The sequence below is a fragment of the Coptis chinensis genome, chromosome 8 (genome assembly GCF_015680905.1).
Source record: "Coptis chinensis isolate HL-2020 chromosome 8, ASM1568090v1, whole genome shotgun sequence".
NCBI lineage: Eukaryota > Viridiplantae > Streptophyta > Magnoliopsida > Ranunculales > Ranunculaceae > Coptis > Coptis chinensis.
Genome location: NC_141463.1, coordinates 31,670,602 through 31,686,366, shown reverse-complemented (window position 1 = coordinate 31,686,366; position 15,765 = coordinate 31,670,602). Strand labels below are relative to the sequence as shown.

The 15,765-nt window shown below is 40.2% G+C and overlaps 4 protein-coding genes across 7 annotated transcripts; all 4 read right to left on the bottom strand.

The window, feature by feature from the left end:
• Positions 1-8: 8 nt before the first annotated feature.
• On the bottom strand, positions 9-1,111 carry LOC147481094 (replication factor A protein 1-like). The gene is made up of 5 exons (XM_086578835.1): positions 1,054-1,111; positions 670-955; positions 476-560; positions 284-400; positions 9-165 (listed from the first exon to the last, which is right to left on the bottom strand). Exons 2-5 carry the CDS (start codon positions 914-916, stop codon positions 9-11), a joined length of 606 nt encoding a protein of 201 aa, XP_086434961.1. The 5' UTR covers positions 917-955; positions 1,054-1,111.
• A 3,651-nt stretch (positions 1,112-4,762) lies between these two features.
• Positions 4,763-5,985, bottom strand: LOC147481093 (uncharacterized). Its single transcript, XM_086578834.1, has 3 exons — positions 5,376-5,985; positions 4,908-5,310; positions 4,763-4,793 (listed from the first exon to the last, which is right to left on the bottom strand). Exons 1-3 carry the CDS (start codon positions 5,983-5,985, stop codon positions 4,763-4,765), a joined length of 1,044 nt encoding a protein of 347 aa, XP_086434960.1.
• A 2,742-nt stretch (positions 5,986-8,727) lies between these two features.
• On the bottom strand, positions 8,728-9,887 carry LOC147481092 (uncharacterized). The gene is made up of 5 exons (XM_086578832.1): positions 9,858-9,887; positions 9,700-9,768; positions 9,506-9,562; positions 9,309-9,386; positions 8,728-9,141 (listed from the first exon to the last, which is right to left on the bottom strand). Exons 1-5 carry the CDS (start codon positions 9,885-9,887, stop codon positions 8,728-8,730), a joined length of 648 nt encoding a protein of 215 aa, XP_086434958.1.
• A 416-nt stretch (positions 9,888-10,303) lies between these two features.
• LOC147481091 (protein VACUOLELESS1-like) lies at positions 10,304-15,446 on the bottom strand. 4 transcript variants are annotated; one of them, XM_086580811.1, is made up of 14 exons: positions 15,091-15,446; positions 14,118-14,206; positions 13,947-14,004; positions 13,749-13,826; positions 13,575-13,646; positions 13,189-13,266; positions 12,998-13,086; positions 12,629-12,706; positions 12,438-12,526; positions 12,267-12,324; positions 12,069-12,146; positions 11,157-11,245; positions 10,986-11,043; positions 10,304-10,865 (listed from the first exon to the last, which is right to left on the bottom strand). In XM_086580811.1, the coding sequence occupies exons 2-8, from the start codon at positions 14,192-14,194 to the stop codon at positions 12,682-12,684; spliced, it is 477 nt and encodes a 158-aa protein (XP_086436937.1). In that variant the 5' UTR covers positions 14,195-14,206; positions 15,091-15,446; the 3' UTR covers positions 10,304-10,865; positions 10,986-11,043; positions 11,157-11,245; positions 12,069-12,146; positions 12,267-12,324; positions 12,438-12,526; positions 12,629-12,681. The 4 variants fall into 4 exon arrangements, with proteins under 4 accessions (XP_086436937.1, XP_086436936.1, XP_086436938.1 ...); XM_086580810.1 differs by lacking the exon at positions 12,267-12,324 and having other exon boundaries at positions 15,091-15,445; XM_086580812.1 differs by lacking the exons at positions 10,986-11,043; positions 12,267-12,324 and having other exon boundaries at positions 15,091-15,445.
• Between the last annotated feature and the right edge of the window lie 319 nt (positions 15,447-15,765).

Sequence of the window (15,765 nt, the reverse complement as noted above, 5' to 3'; positions counted from 1 at the left end):
CCCTCAAACTACAATGAAAAGGAATGTGACAAAGGACATGAGTAAGAGGCAACATGATCAAATTGTATGATAGAAGAATGAATTGGCGCGCAAGCAGGATAGATAAACCTGTTTCTGTAGGCAGTAACATCAGCCACATCCAAATTGAGGTAGACCTTTGTTGCACTGAGTGATGAAAGACAAATTTTACCTAACAATATGGACCGTCAAACACTTGTAGCTCTTTTTTTTGTGAGCACTACAAAAGCGAATTCCAATAGTGTGAATCAAAAAAGTTATTAACCTTGAATTTCTTTTTGCGTTGAGTGAAGTTGCAATGACAATAACACTTTGTTGTGAGAAAATGTCTTTGAAGTCGGGGTCAATCCGACCCCATAATGTAATAGTCAATTCCATTTCACTGATAATAGGATCACCTGTGTTAGAAGGGAGAATTCATACTGGGGTCATTTAAGATGTAAGGACGGCAAGTCACCTCTTGTCCATGATAACAATCTCCTGGAAAACTGTCCCAAATTTGGCTGTAATGTTGCCGACGCTCTTCAGTAGGCCAATCACGTCTACAATCGTTAGTAACATAAATGTCAGGAGAAAGCCAAAACGTCAGGAGAAAGCCAACCAACAAAGGGCTGATTTAACAAAGGTAAGTGGCCATTGAAAGAATATAACCTATTAGGTGAGTCTTGTCACCAACTTGGCTTGAAACAGTGTCAAACTGGGAGAAGGCGAATTTGTGCCTTGCAATGTCAATACATTCTTCATTAATTGGCGCGATCAATGTGCCAGTTTTGAAAAAGATCTTGTGATCATGCTCAACCGGCCTATAACTCTTTGCAAACCAAACGTCGAATTTCTCTAATGTGTAGATATTGCCTTCCTTTAACACATTCCCTTGAAGGATATCTCCAAAATCCATAAAATATTTCTTCAGTAGGACAACATGAATATGAGTACCCTGTATATATGTTTGAAAATAGCCAAGGCAGTGAATAAATTAGCTTGGCCGGGATTTTCTCTGGTTTTTGCATAGACGGCACATTGTATTGTAATTACCTTTGCATCCAACAGAAGAAACTCCAAGCTAAGCACTTCCCTAGTGTACTTATTACTCAAATTGGTGATTCGAGTCTTGTGATGCGGCCTAAAACTTTATAGCGGTCGATCCATTGGCGGATTTTATCAAGAGCTTGATAGTTCTCAGCGTCGTCGACATTCGGTAGCCGCAAAGTTTAATGAAAGGGGCAAAATTAACGATGAGCGGTCCACGGTAAATAAATAATTTTTAGAAATGGAGGAGAGAAAGGGATTACGATGGTGATTACGTATAATAGAAAGTTTCTTGGTGTGAAGAAGTCGAACATATGTTGACGGAAGGAAAAACGCTGAATTTATAGAGGTTAGAAAGATACATGAAGAGAGGGAAGGAGAATAGGCCCATCCGTTACATGGCAGCTAAGCGTGGAATATGAAGATAACCGTTGAAGAAGGCGAAAATTTGAAGGTCCGATTGAATTTTGGGTAAGGTAGGATAGGAAGAAAGGCGCACGGTTTTTTGGGTTTCTTTGGTCTTTATCGCTTGCAATTTATAGTTTGTTCACATATTAATACCATTCAACTTTAATAGAAATAAAGAGGTTCCCACTCCCACACCAACTACCACTCCTGAATATTGCTTTGCCCGCTTGTCAAAGTCAGGGGCTTCCCTATAACATGGGTTACTAAATATAAGGAGAAAGAACTCAAGCACTAAGGGGATCAAAGCGATCTTTCGCACATGCTCTCGAAAAGGTCGCCTAACCCCATTTGTATGGTTGCTCAACAGTTATGCATATATACCTGGAATAATTTTTTTGAAAAAACCTGCATTAAGGTCTCTCACAAAAAGCTGCTGCAATACCATATTTTGCTTTCGAATCCGCTTAAGGTTCCATGAAAGATAATCTTGGGGCAGCAGCCATATATAGTCTGCTGAGGGTGAGCACACACAATGGCACTATTGAGTGTTGTTATGGAAGGGGGCGTCTTGGCTTGGGAAGCATAGGCTCCAGTGACTGTCTCGACATGATGTCGGGTATGATTGCAAACACTTTAAAGTGTAGCATTCACAAAGTTGGGCCTATTTATGGTATTCCATATTCCCAAACTACAATTCAAGGTTCCCTGGTTAATGTGATGTAAAGCTAAGTAACCTATTTAGTTTCCTTAGTCAAGTTAGGATGCATGTAAATCTCAGCGTCAGTCTTACCTTCAGACAGTAGTGCACACTGAAAGCCCTTGCCACCCATTCTAAACGGGTGCAACTAAGGTCTACGAAGAGGGACTCAGCAAGGACATGGTGCAGTTGATGCCTGCTCTAACCAAGCGAACTCATTTAATTTATAATCCTTAGTAAAAACAATACTATAATATTTGCAGCACATTAGCAGACATATATTAGTATGCCATGAACACAAACATGTTTTTTAAAAGGTGAGATATCCGTCCACATTGCAAGAGTATTACCATCAGGCACCATAAGTTAGCAACTAAGCTTGTTTAGAATGTCGGGTACTCAAGTAAGCGGAAGGAGCAAACAACAGAGACTAAATAACAGCCGGACCTAGAATGGAAACAATATTTTTTTGCATTTAAAATAACAACTGGGCTGGGCGCTCTTGTGGTGGTGGGGAAAGAAATGGTCGAAAAGACACGGTTTGTTTAATTCACACCATAAGAACACTTCTGGTACTTGACTCCATACCAAATTCTGCTTCAGGCCTTTAGAAATCTCCGGCTTTGTGGTATTCTATAGTGAAGCTTTAATCTGTCTGTAGGAAAGTGTTGGACACACAATGAATAATATCCAATGAGATTAAATCAAAGCCGGAATGCGAGGAATAAGACCCTACATCAAGCCGGCAAAGAAATTAAATAAGACCCTACACCAAGCCGACAAATGACAAATGGTTTGCATCTGAAACGAAACAACATTTTTTTTTTGCAGGATAATATCAAGTAATTGCAAATGCCAAGCGAAACAAACAGGTGCGAATGGAAATATATCATACGTATAGTAGGAATTAGGAAACAGATAAATTTAGCAAAATGAGCAAGGGTTCTCAGTTAGGCAGTTTTCAGAACGGGAGACACCATGACCAAAAGCAATTAGAATGTTTTTGCCAAAGTGTTTTTTTTGGTCCAGCAGGTACCGTTGTCAGTGGTTAAAGTTGTTCTAAAAGTTTATTAAATGTGAATAATATTAGGTGATCCTAGCATGTTAAGGCCACACGCAAATTTCAAAAACCTATCGACAGAACCATTTCGGAAAACTACCATGTATTGACCACATGCCAACCAACAAAATTTGAGAGTAGGCCTCAATTATGCAGTTTATTCCGTCTGCTAAAAAAAATAGGTAAACACCAGAAATCGATGGATCAAACAGGTTATCTCCACATACAGTTGGCGGGATTGACAACCGTGAATATGGGTAAATGCACTGCATTTTTAAGAGTAAGGGTGGAATAATATTAAGTTTTTGTTAGGCATGTGATATTACCTGAAGTCCATGTAGAATAAGAATGCCTACTTCTCATGCACGGAAAGCTAATGCTTACAAAGAAGTTATCTTTCTGTAAACATTTAGCCTGCAAGTAACTCAGTTATGAAATGCATAAGTTAGATAAGGATAGATGGAAAAAAACCTGAACAGAGAAAGGCTCAAATCGGGGAATGAGTGAGCCACACCTTAAAAGGCTACGATATAGTGAAAGCGGTTGACTTACAACGGCATGTATAGTGTCAAGTGCATAATTACAAAGAAAACCAACTATTTCCCAAGACAAACCGACGGCTATAATAGTTCGGGAGTTATTAGGACGACATACCTATAGTTATAGCAAAACTTCTGGGTAGACAATATTTGTAGTACAACCAGAAGCATCTTGTGGAAGGAGGACACTAATTCTTTTTGATGATGTGCATCTCGAGAGTGCGACGTATAATTGTCCATGATGAATACCGGCGTCCGTAAATCTATCCTAACGTGCATTTGACTGACTGCCCTTGGGATTTATTAATCGTCATCCCATATGCGAAGTCGTGATAGGAATTGCCGCCTAGTCATGGGAACGACCATCTCTCAGAGTCGTCGGCGCGCCAAAGATATTCTAGGGAGAAGTACTTGCTGGCCTGTTTTGTCTCCAGTTATAATCATAGCTTGAATCACTCTGGTAGCACATTGAAGAACTATTAGCCGCGTTCCATTGCAGAGCCCATCTCTTGGTTTAATATTCCTTAGCAACATGACTGGACTTCCACGTTTCAACTTTAGTTTGAAAGGAGGTAAACTGGATGGATCAAGGGAGTTTAAGAACTCACTTGGGTACTCACCAACGCCTGTATTAGAGCTGCCATTTTTTTTTTTTTGCTTTTGAATGAGACCCATTGAGATTTGCAGGTGAATTATGAGTTGCTTCCCTGTCTTGTGACCGAGGGTCCCTATCTCCTTCAATAGCTTTATCCGCAGCCAGATATTCAATAACATCTCCAGGGAATAAATTTAAGGCTTGTTCATTAATCTCCTTGACATCGTCATTACGTGCAGCTAGAATAGTGCGCTCTCTAAAAACTTCGGCTTGAAGCGGTGCCCTCCACATTTAATTTTGGGTAAACAGAGTCAATGAGGTCTTTCAAGGTTTGAACAGTTTTGAACACCCGATGGTAACTTCGATTGTCTCGGTTGGATTTGTGCCAATCTAAATAATCAACCAAAGGAGAAAATTTAGTCATTATGTGTAGAATTTGTGAGAAAACTGTTCAAAGTAAAATATTTCAAAATAATTTTATAACCTCTCGTAAGAAAGTTTGCAAAATTGATGTTATGCGGTTCGACATGTCGAGGCGATGTTATGAACCAAATGCAAAACCTGGACATGTCTCCATAGTAAAGACCTCCGTGAGTGATGCAAGCAACAAAATCTTCACGGACACCTTTTGGTATAACAGGAAGAGTCTGTCGAAAATCGCCTCCAAGAATGACAGTGATGCCGCCGAATGTTTTTTTGTTACTACATATATCTTGAAGTGATCGATCAACAGCTTCAACACAGTGCCTATGTTGCATGGGGACTTCATCCCAAATAATAAGTTTGGTCTCTTTGAAAAGTCCGGCTTGCAAAGAGTCCTTAGAAAAACCACACATGGTGTCTTCAAACACATTTAGTGGCAAGCTAAAGGTTGAGTGAGCAGTTCTACCACCAGCCAATAATAAAGATGCAATGCCAGATGAAGCAACCATAATAACAATATTTCCAACACTACGACATGAGGCTGCAATGGTATTGTACAGAAAAGTTTTTCCAGTGCCTGCAGCCCCATTTAAGAAAAAACTCTACCTTTCGTGATTGTGAACGGAATCATCGAAGTCAAAAGCGGCGCGTTGCTCTCCATTAAGGCGGCTAATATTAGTATCGCCTCTTGTTGCAGTCCCTCATGTTGGAGTTGTTGCTGATCCCAAATAAGCCTATTGGGGACAATATCTCCCCACTTTTCTTTCGGCAATGGCATGTCTGGGAAGTTGGAAAGGCTCCTCCCACCTTCTATAAGAAGTTGATCCAATAAAAATAAGCCGTAGTCGTTAACTTGTTCTTGAGATGGATTTTGTATAAGTAAAACTGATTTCATCTTAGGCGCAAGGTCATCACAAATATGGACGCCAAATCTGGCCCAAAGTAATTCTGGGCTGGTTGGAGAGCACTCAAGTAGGATAATGCTGAACAGTCGACGCAGTTGATAACCAGTGCTCATTTCTGAGGCCTCCTCAAGACATTTCTTCCACTCTGCATCATCTTCCAGTAGGCCTCGTGCGACACACGCTCCTTTGAACGTATTGTATGGAACACCATTGACAAATCTCAATGAATCAAATGATGTGGGGCCCTTTACAACTGTTAACAACAACCGTAGATAGAATCGTTCTCCGGCATTAGGCTTCTCAAAATACATCCGACCAATAGCGGGAGAAGATGCTTGATTCCTGAGTGTCCATTGTTTGAATTTTTTGTTGAAGGCAAAGCGGTGAGGGATCTCGGATAAGTATACCCTCGGGCTATTGGGTTGTAAAGACAACATTTAAAGAAGGCGTGAGAGTTGACTCGACGCTCTCCTCGAAAGTAATAATTTCATCCATTGGTTCATTTCAATGTAAAGAACCCGATGCATGCCGGGCAAGTGGATTGCCAACCGAACAACATTGGGCACCTCCTCGTGCATCCTAAACTCTAACAGGGCGCCATACGCCTTTCCGGTGGCCCGATATACCTTGCATCAATGTATTGTTGAATCTCATCATCGGCGCCTGCTAAGACGATAGTTGTTTTGTCGAAACCCTTGTAGATGTATTTATGGATATATTTGACTGCACGAACTGATGCACACACTTCAACATTAATGTGGCAGTCAAACTTTTCAGACAGATATGGGTTATATGGAGCTACATTTTCGGTTACTAACAGTGGTGTCTTTGTTGCGCTTTGTAAACTCTCGGTGTTGCGGCGATATAAAGAGGGTAGCCTTCTTGATCCATCGTCGTTTTCTCAACAAATTCTCGTGGGTAATGGAACCGTCCATCTTGCATACAGGCAGCGTTTGGTTTTTCAGCACCGCACGGACCATGAATCATACACTTCATAACGGTCTGGAAGAGAGTAGGATGCGTATCAGGGTCTGGAATCTCGGCAGATACAATTCGATCCACTTGTTGAGTAGTGCGGATCTTATCCTCATGTTGAAGGAATATAAGAGCGTGCAATCCGTGCATGTGAGGCAAGCCCCGCTTTTGGAACTCTATGGTGTAGACGTGTGCAACGACCCGGCCAAACACACCTTTTTTTAATATTTCTTCCATGATTGCTTTTCGCTTAAGATCAAAAGCGCGTGCAACCAACACAGGTTTGTCAGTTGATTTCTGATGACTTTTCAGCTCATTCGAATTTCCGGCCGGTTTTGATTTCTTTGTGGCGATCATAAAGATGTCCGGATGTTTATTATACCGCGTGTGATGGCCATTGAATCTTGGTATATTTCATACATATGCCGTGGACTTCCTGTATGAGATGAGGGCAGAATAATACGCTGCCCAACTTGGCCTGGGCTTAGCCCCCGGGCTGCAATATCTGTCAACCCCGATCTGATTCAGCGAATTTCGCTTGACGATTTCTAATCCAACGCGGTTACGTTGCTGGCTGCCCAAGCATCGACAATGAACTGTTGTCCTAGAGGACCACCATTCAAGATCGGGGAATACTCGGTTGGGCGATCGAAGAAACGGTAAGCATAGTATTGCGTCTGAGTCAAGCGCACATTGGACGGGCGGATTCGACGACGTTCCATCGGGCAGAGATCGGGGAGACCAACCGAAGTTCTCCTCTAGGAAAGAAAAAGAACATAATGAAGGGGTAAATATGCAGGGTTACACTCACTGATCCTCGCTAACCCACCCCTTCAAACGTAGAACAATATCTCGGATGTTATCGAAAGCACTACCATCCCCTGGCAAAAGCACAGCTATTTCGTCTGTTGATGGTAGGTTGTATCGACGTCGATCAGTTCCAGGATTGTAGTGAAGTCGTGCCGGAACATTGTTGTCTGCAAGATTTTGGGAATCTAAAATCTCAAAAGCATTCTTATAGAGCTTACAAAAGCCATTGAGCTCTGTGAGAGCAGATTGGATGATTTTCAAGACTTCCTTTGACAGTTTAGGATTACGACGGATGCGGTGATCCAAAGCCTCATTGCCGTCATAAAAGTAAAGTTGTGAATAGACGGGATCCCTGCCTGGATCCGGCAGCAATGCTCCAACTCTATGATAAAGCTCTCCGTGTATAACAAATGATTTTGGCCCCCGCCCCTTCAGCACGCGTTCGTCTGGAATGATACCAAGGCTTGTAAAAGCATTACATGCATTGTATTGCCGAATGTGTTCACGGAATGAGTTTGCGTGTCCACCAGATCCTTCATAGAGTGAGTGGAGAGAAGGTGGCAATGGAGAAAGAAGAGGCAACTGAATTTTGCCCTGTAAACAACACATTCCAAACCTAGGCCTCTTCTTAGATGAGTGCACCAATTTCTCATCTAGCCAGTGAAGAGCGGAACAGTGTGAACAACGCACATCCATCCGACCAAGGAAATGACGTTCTACCGGCAGATTAGTCGTTTGTCCAATTGGAACATCCGCCTCCATGTCTTCACATGATATTATTGATTCATTTAAGATACTTATTCCTTCTTCATAGGCTGGTTCGTTGGAACGTCCATCGCTTCCCGGACATCTTTCAGACCTGGGACTACAGCAACATGCGAAGCAATACATTATATATATGCATTGGGTGAAATGGCATTTCATTGACGGATCAAACACTTTTTATAGAGGGACAAACCTGTAGATTCGTAAAGGTGTGGTTATCTGACTATGACCCAGTTGAGGATAACAACTGCCAAGTTCCACAACATTTTCTTTGCATAGAACATTGTTTTCTCGAGTGGAGTCCCCAGTAGAGGATGACCCAACCAAATATGTTACTGTGGTATACAGTGGGGTTGGCGCCAAATCACGAACAATGCTCTTTCCTTTGTCTTTTAGAGCACAGGGTTGCAATGGTGAGTGAGAGTCGTCTGCTGCTTCTGATGGTACACGACCCATGTTAGGTAAAAAGAGGCAGAGAGACTCTCCATTTTTTCACGGGGGCTCTACGGCACGCGCGCCAATGCCTTCCGAGTAGGTAGCACAGCTGAAGTGGAACGATTGTTTAAATCAGATGAAGACTGGCCACTATGAGCCTTGGGAGAAGATATGACTGATGATAGATGTCCCATGTTAGTTAAAGTAGAGGCAGAGAGCCTCTCCATTTTCTCCCGGGCTCTACGTGCACGCTGCGCCAATGCCATCCGAGTAGGTAGCACAGATGGAGGGGAATGATTGTTCAAATCGGATGAAGACTGGCTACTATGAGCCTTGGGCGAAGACATGGCTCTAGCCGTGTCCCTTCGAGCACAGCATGAGACACTGCCGCGAGATGGTTCGAGAGTAACAGTACTTATAGGGAGCTGACGATGAGGCTGTACCTGAGTTGTTGGATGGTGGTTGATTGGAGCCCCCGAAATCTATCATCAATAATTTGACATGATTAATTGCAAGTACTTGATATGGTGACATACATGTGCAGATTTCAAAAAAACACATTGCACTGAAGGCCACTTCTCTGCCCGTACTGTCTGTAGACCCACTTTTTCGTTAACTTGTAAGACTAAAGGAAAAATACTATACAAACCTGGGCGCCAATAACAGCTTGAGGTCGGGTTTGCAAATCAAAGCTTCCTTGAGCGCCAATATCAGAACGTATGGATGACTGTAGTTTAGCCAAAAAATCAAACATTCTTTAAAGAAAAAATAAGAAGGCTAAAAAGAAATTAAGCCGTGATAACATTGTAATACAGGAACATAACCGACAAAATAAATAACATGTACCTTAGTATTGGTTCGATTTTTCTTACGCACCCTTGGCCCAGTAATATCTACATTCGGCTGCAAATGAGAAAAGTAGTCAAAACATACTCACAGATAGCTTAGACAACGTGAAATGAGTTTGCATGAGAGACAGCAGAGAAAATGTTTGTTGTACTGTTCTGGAATACACTATGGAAAAGATTTTGCAGACATACATGAGGTTCAGCAACACTTATATGTCGAATTTGTCGTCGTTTACTTTGTTGCAGAGGCCCCACATCCATCTGCAGGAATGAAAAGTCTCTGCGGTGAGATGCATAAAGGAAATTGTGCTTGATCACAATGGTTCTTTTTTGGAAAAAAAAATGCATACCTGAGTTACTACGTCCTTTTGCGTTTCCATGTTTGTTTGCCAGAGCAAAAGAGTGTACGCTACTCAATGCTATGGTTTCACTTGATCGCAAAGAGCTCACAAAAAAAGGGGGGGATTCGTTGTTCTTGAAAGCTGGGAGAGAGAGAGCAAAAGGTGCTTAATTGCGTGGGAAGACAGAAAGAGAGAGAGAGAGAGAGTGTTAGGCGGGCGATTTATTTCTCAAAAATTAATTTTCCCCTCGATTTTATCGCACCCATTCGATCTTTGATTTTAATATTCCTCTTAACCCTCCCTTGTTATATTAGATTGCCAGTCGTACTGTTCATTATTATTGCCAGTCGTACTGTCGTGAACTTGTTTCAAAATAGTTAATGGATTCTTATGAAATGCTTTAGCTTTGCTATGTGATTCTGTGTTCACACACTTGAACTATATTGCAATTAGAATTGAATATACAAATATATTTTATTGCTAGTTAAATTTTGTTCCAGACAAATTTCATATTACAATATTCTATGAAATTTGAGTGATTCTTTGGACATGTCCAACCTCTGTTTTTTAGGGAGTTCGACTTTGAGAAGATGATGCGTTTGTGGGAGGTGCTATGGACACACTACCAAGCTGAGCATTTCCACTTGTATGTATGTGTTGCTATCTTGAAGAAGCACGGAAAGAAGATCATGGGTGAAGAGATGGACTTCGATACACTCTTGAAATTCATTAATGAGCTGAGCGGTCAAATTGATCTAGATGCTACACTGAGAGATGCAGAGGCTTTGTGTATATGCGCTGGAGAAAATGGTGAAGCTTGCATTCCACCCAGAACCCCAACATCCTTGCCTCCATACTTGTGTTTGAAAGTATCCTTACTCCATCACACTCTGGAATTAATATAACGGGTTCATCATAAAAATAATTAACGGGATCTCCATAAGGACCAACCATGAAAAGATTGTAGCACGCTGTGCAATCCACACCAAGCGTTTTGTGTTTTGGAGGTAAGGCCGACTGCATAGGAATAGCAAATCTGATCAAGATCAAACAACTGGAGGTAACTTTTAAAAGCAAGAAGGTTGTGAGTTCTTTTTTCACACAAACAAATAAAGGTTTGAAACTGCACTACATTACCTCAAAATGATAGGATGAACAAATATTAACAGCATGAACAGGTAAAATGGTCCAATCACTATAAGGAATAAAGCCAGTTATCACAAAAAATGAATCCAAAAGTAAATTTGATTACTTTGAAGAGCAATCAAACACGCACCTAAAGGAAAGTAAACAGCTTAAGAGACTTACCTCGAGATAATAAGCATCTTTGTTTTTCTTCTGCTTGACAGAATTACGAATATCCTTGGTGATTGAATCCACTTCATCCGCAGAGTAAGCTAAGAATGCAAACAATGTGATTAGGCAAAAATAAAAAACAATGGAAGTTTGATAATTCAATAAATAAGAAGAAGAAGACAAATTTACAGGTTAGAGTTTAAGTAGCCATACTCTAAGATATTCTAAGATGATGAAAATCATATATTTTCCAAGACCTAATAGTGAATAACATATCGGCCCTCAGTGGAACAATTGACAAAAAGAACTTTAGACCAATAGCATTAGTAAACAACTGGCTGATCCCACTCCCAATGTAGCAGCCTCGTAAGACCATCTCAATCCGGGAAAGTGATGGTTCTGAGAAAGGATGTTCTCGTCCAGCCGTGGGCACTCTGCCGATGCGATATCAGCAGGTTCAATTCGGACTTGGACTTGGATGTGCTCATATCAGCAGGTTCGTCGACTTGATGTGCGATTCTTAAATCAGTGTAGATCTTTGTGCATCTCACTTCTGAAAGATAGGTGGTGCAGCAAGGGGCAATCGATATGATATACGCAAGATCGGTTTAAGGTGGTGAATGAACAAAGAGATGGAGGTGTCATATCTATTGTAAAGTGATCCAATCCAGTTACTGAATCTGATTCCTTCAAGTAGTAAGACGAAGAAGGAAAGGCTTTCTGCTCCTAGGACAATGCCAAATGAATAGACCCAAGAAGAGAAAGTTCACTCATTTGATCGGTGGTAATTGGTTCTGGCTTCGAACGAATCAGTGGAGGGGTCCCGTCCGCCTTGTTTGAAAGTATCCTTTCTCCATCACACCCTGGAATTAATATGACTGGTTCATCATAAAAAAAATTAACGGGATCTCCATAAGGACCAACCATCAAAAGATTATCATGCCAGTAGAGTAGCACGCTGTGCAATCCACACCAAGCTATTTGTTTTGGAGGTAAGGCCGACTGCACAGGAATAGCATATCTGATCAAGATCAAACAACTGGAGCTAACTTTTAAAAGCAAGAAGGTTGTGAGTTCTTTTTGCACACAAACAAATAAAGGTTTGAAACTGCACTACATTACCTCAAAATGATAGGATGAACAAATATTAACAGCATGAACAGATTAAATGGTCTAATCACTATAAGGAATAAAGCCAGTTATCACAAATAATAAATCCAAAAGTAAATTTGATTACTTTGAAGAGCAATCAAACACGCACCTAAAGGAAAGCAAACAGCTTAAGAGACTTACCTCGAGAGAATAAGCACCTTTGTTTTTCTGCTGCCTGACAGGATTACGAATATCCTTGGTGATTGAATCCACTTCATCCGCAGAGTAAGCTAAGAATGCAAACAATGTGATAAGCAAAAAATAAAAAACAATGGAATTAATATGACTGGTGCATCATAAAAAAAATTCACGGGATCTCCATAAGGACCAACCATCAAAAGATTATCATGCCAGTAGAGTAGCACGCTGTGCAATCCACACCAAGCTATTTGTTTTGGAGGTAAGGCCGACTGCATAGGAATAGCAAATCTGATCAAGATCAAACAACTGGAGCTAACTTTTAAAAGCAAGAAGGTTGTTAGTTCTTTTTGCACACAAACAAATAAAGGTTTGAAACTGCACTACATTACCTCAAAATGATAGGATGAACAAATATTAACAGCATGAACAGATTAAATGGTCTAATCACTATAAGGAATAAAGCCAGTTATCACAAATAATAAATCCAAAAGTAAATTTAATTACTTTGAAGAGCAATCAAACACGCACCTAAAGGAAAGCAAACAGCTTAAGAGACTTACCTCGAGAGAATAAGCACCTTTGTTTTTCTGCTGCCTGACAGGATTACGAATATCCTTGGTGATTGAATCCACTTCATCCAGAGAGTAAGCTAAGAATGCAAACAATGTGATAAGCAAAAAATAAAAAACAATGGAATTAATATGACTGGTGCATCATAAAAAAAATTCACGGGATCTCCATAAGGACCAACCATCAAAAGATTATCATGCCAGTAGAGTAGCACGCTGTGCAATCCACACCAAGCTATTTGTTTTGGAGGTAAGGCCGACTGCATAGGAATAGCAAATCTGATCAAGATCAAACAACTGGAGCTAACTTTTAAAAGCAAGAAGGTTGTTAGTTCTTTTTGCACACAAACAAATAAAGGTTTGAAACTGCACTACATTACCTCAAAATGATAGGATGAACAAATATTAACAGCATGAACAGATTAAATGGTCTAATCACTATAAGGAATAAAGCCAGTTATCACAAATAATAAATCCAAAAGTAAATTTAATTACTTTGAAGAGCAATCAAACACGCACCTAAAGGAAAGCAAACAGCTTAAGAGACTTACCTCGAGAGAATAAGCACCTTTGTTTTTCTGCTGCCTGACAGGATTACGAATATCCTTGGTGATTGAATCCACTTCATCCGCAGAGTAAGCTAAGAATGCAAACAATGTGATAAGCAAAAAATAAAAAACAATGGAATTAATATGACTGGTGCATCATAAAAAAAATTCACGGGATCTCCATAAGGACCAACCATCAAAAGATTATCATGCCAGTAGAGTAGCACGCTGTGCAATCCACACCAAGCTATTTGTTTTGGAGGTAAGGCCGACTGCATAGGAATAGCAAATCTGATCAAGATCAAACAACTGGAGCTAACTTTTAAAAGCAAGAAGGTTGTTAGTTCTTTTTGCACACAAACAAATAAAGGTTTGAAACTGCACTACATTACCTCAAAATGATAGGATGAACAAATATCAACAGCATGAACAGGTAAAATGGTCCAATCACTATAAGGAATAAAGCCAGTTAGCACAAAAAATAAATCCAAAAGCAAATTTGATTACTCTGTAGAGCAATCAAACACGCACCTAAAGGGAAGCAAACAGCTTAAGAGACTTACCTCGAGAGAATAAACACCTTTGTTTTTCTGCTGCTTGACAGAATTACGAATATCCTTGGTGATTGAATCCACTCCATCCGCAGAGTAAGCTAAGAATGCAAACAATGTGATAAGTAAAAAATAAAATTCAATGGAAGTAGCCATATTCTAAGATATTCTAAGATGACGAAAATCATATATTTTCCAAAACCTAATAGTGAATAACATATCGGCCCTCAGTGGAACAATTGACAAAAAGAACTTTAGACCAATAGCATTAGTAAACAACTGGCTGATTCCACTCCCAATGTAGCAGCCTCGTAAAGATCATCTCAATCCGGGCAAGTGATGGTTCTGAAAAAGGATGTTCTCAATCCGGGCACTCTGCCGTCGCGATATCAGCAGGTTCAATTCGGGCTTGGATGTGCTCACTTTCGCGTTTTGCGATTCTTAAATCAGTGTAGATCTTTGTGCATCTCACTTCCGAAAGATAGGTGGTGCAGCAAGGGGCAATCAATATGATATACGCAAAATCGGTTGGAGGTGGTGAATGATCAAAGAGATGGAGGTGCCATATCTATTGCAAAGTGATCTAATCCAGTTACTGAAGGAAAGGCTTTCTGCTCCTAGGACAATGCCAAATGAATAGACCCAAGAAGAGAAAGTTCACTCATTTGATCGGTGGTAATTGGTTCTGGCTTCGAACGATTCAGTGGAGGGGCAAGACTTTCATTTAAGCAACGTCAATAAATGCTCCAGGAAAGCTTTGCCAGATCTATCGAAGGGAGAAAAGCCTCATCTGTGACCTCTTTTAAACCTTTTCTTCTGGCCAGATAATTCCCAAATCTTTAAAAATGTAAATATGGAATAATAATAATAATTTGCTAAATAATATGATTGAATTTGCAAGCACACACAAACGAACAATAAAAATAAAAATAAACAGAATAAGATGATTAAGCAAGATGATTTCGAAGAGATATGGAGAAGGTACCTGGTTTGGTGCACGAAAATGAAGAGTTGAGAATCGAAAACACCCACAGATAAGAGGTGGAGGAAGAAATAATAAAGGAAAACCAAAATGTTTTCGCTGTTTTGAAAAACCTTTGGGTTTCTTTTCTTAAGTGAGAACCAAGGGACGAAGGGTTTTCACCGTTAAGCTCTCTTATTAATTCCCAATCCAACTTGGAGGCATTGCGACCCTCGATTTATCCTCCCTCAAACTGAATCCGTAGGTCATAAAACTTCCCTCCCTTGTTATATTAGATATTTTTTAGATTATAACTAGAATTCAAAAAATCATACTATCAGAGAGATGTTAGAGCGACAGGTTTAAAAATTTGAAAAAATACCGATGCGTAGCACGGTTCGCATACTCGTTAAATATAGAAGGCCGAGAGATCGAAAAAACCACGGTTCGCATACTCGTTAAATATAGAAGGCCGAGAGATCGAAAAACCAATTAAATTCTCAACCGAACTGTGTATTTATAATCTCTCTATTTTATGATTTTAGAATCACCTCCTTTAATTATTCTAATCAGCTCCTTCCTTTTTAAATAATTTACCAAAAACTCTCTCACTTTATTGAAATTAGAATTATTTTCATATTATTTAAAATAATTTAGAAAACCTCATTCACGTCACTCAAATTATATTCAACCCCTCCT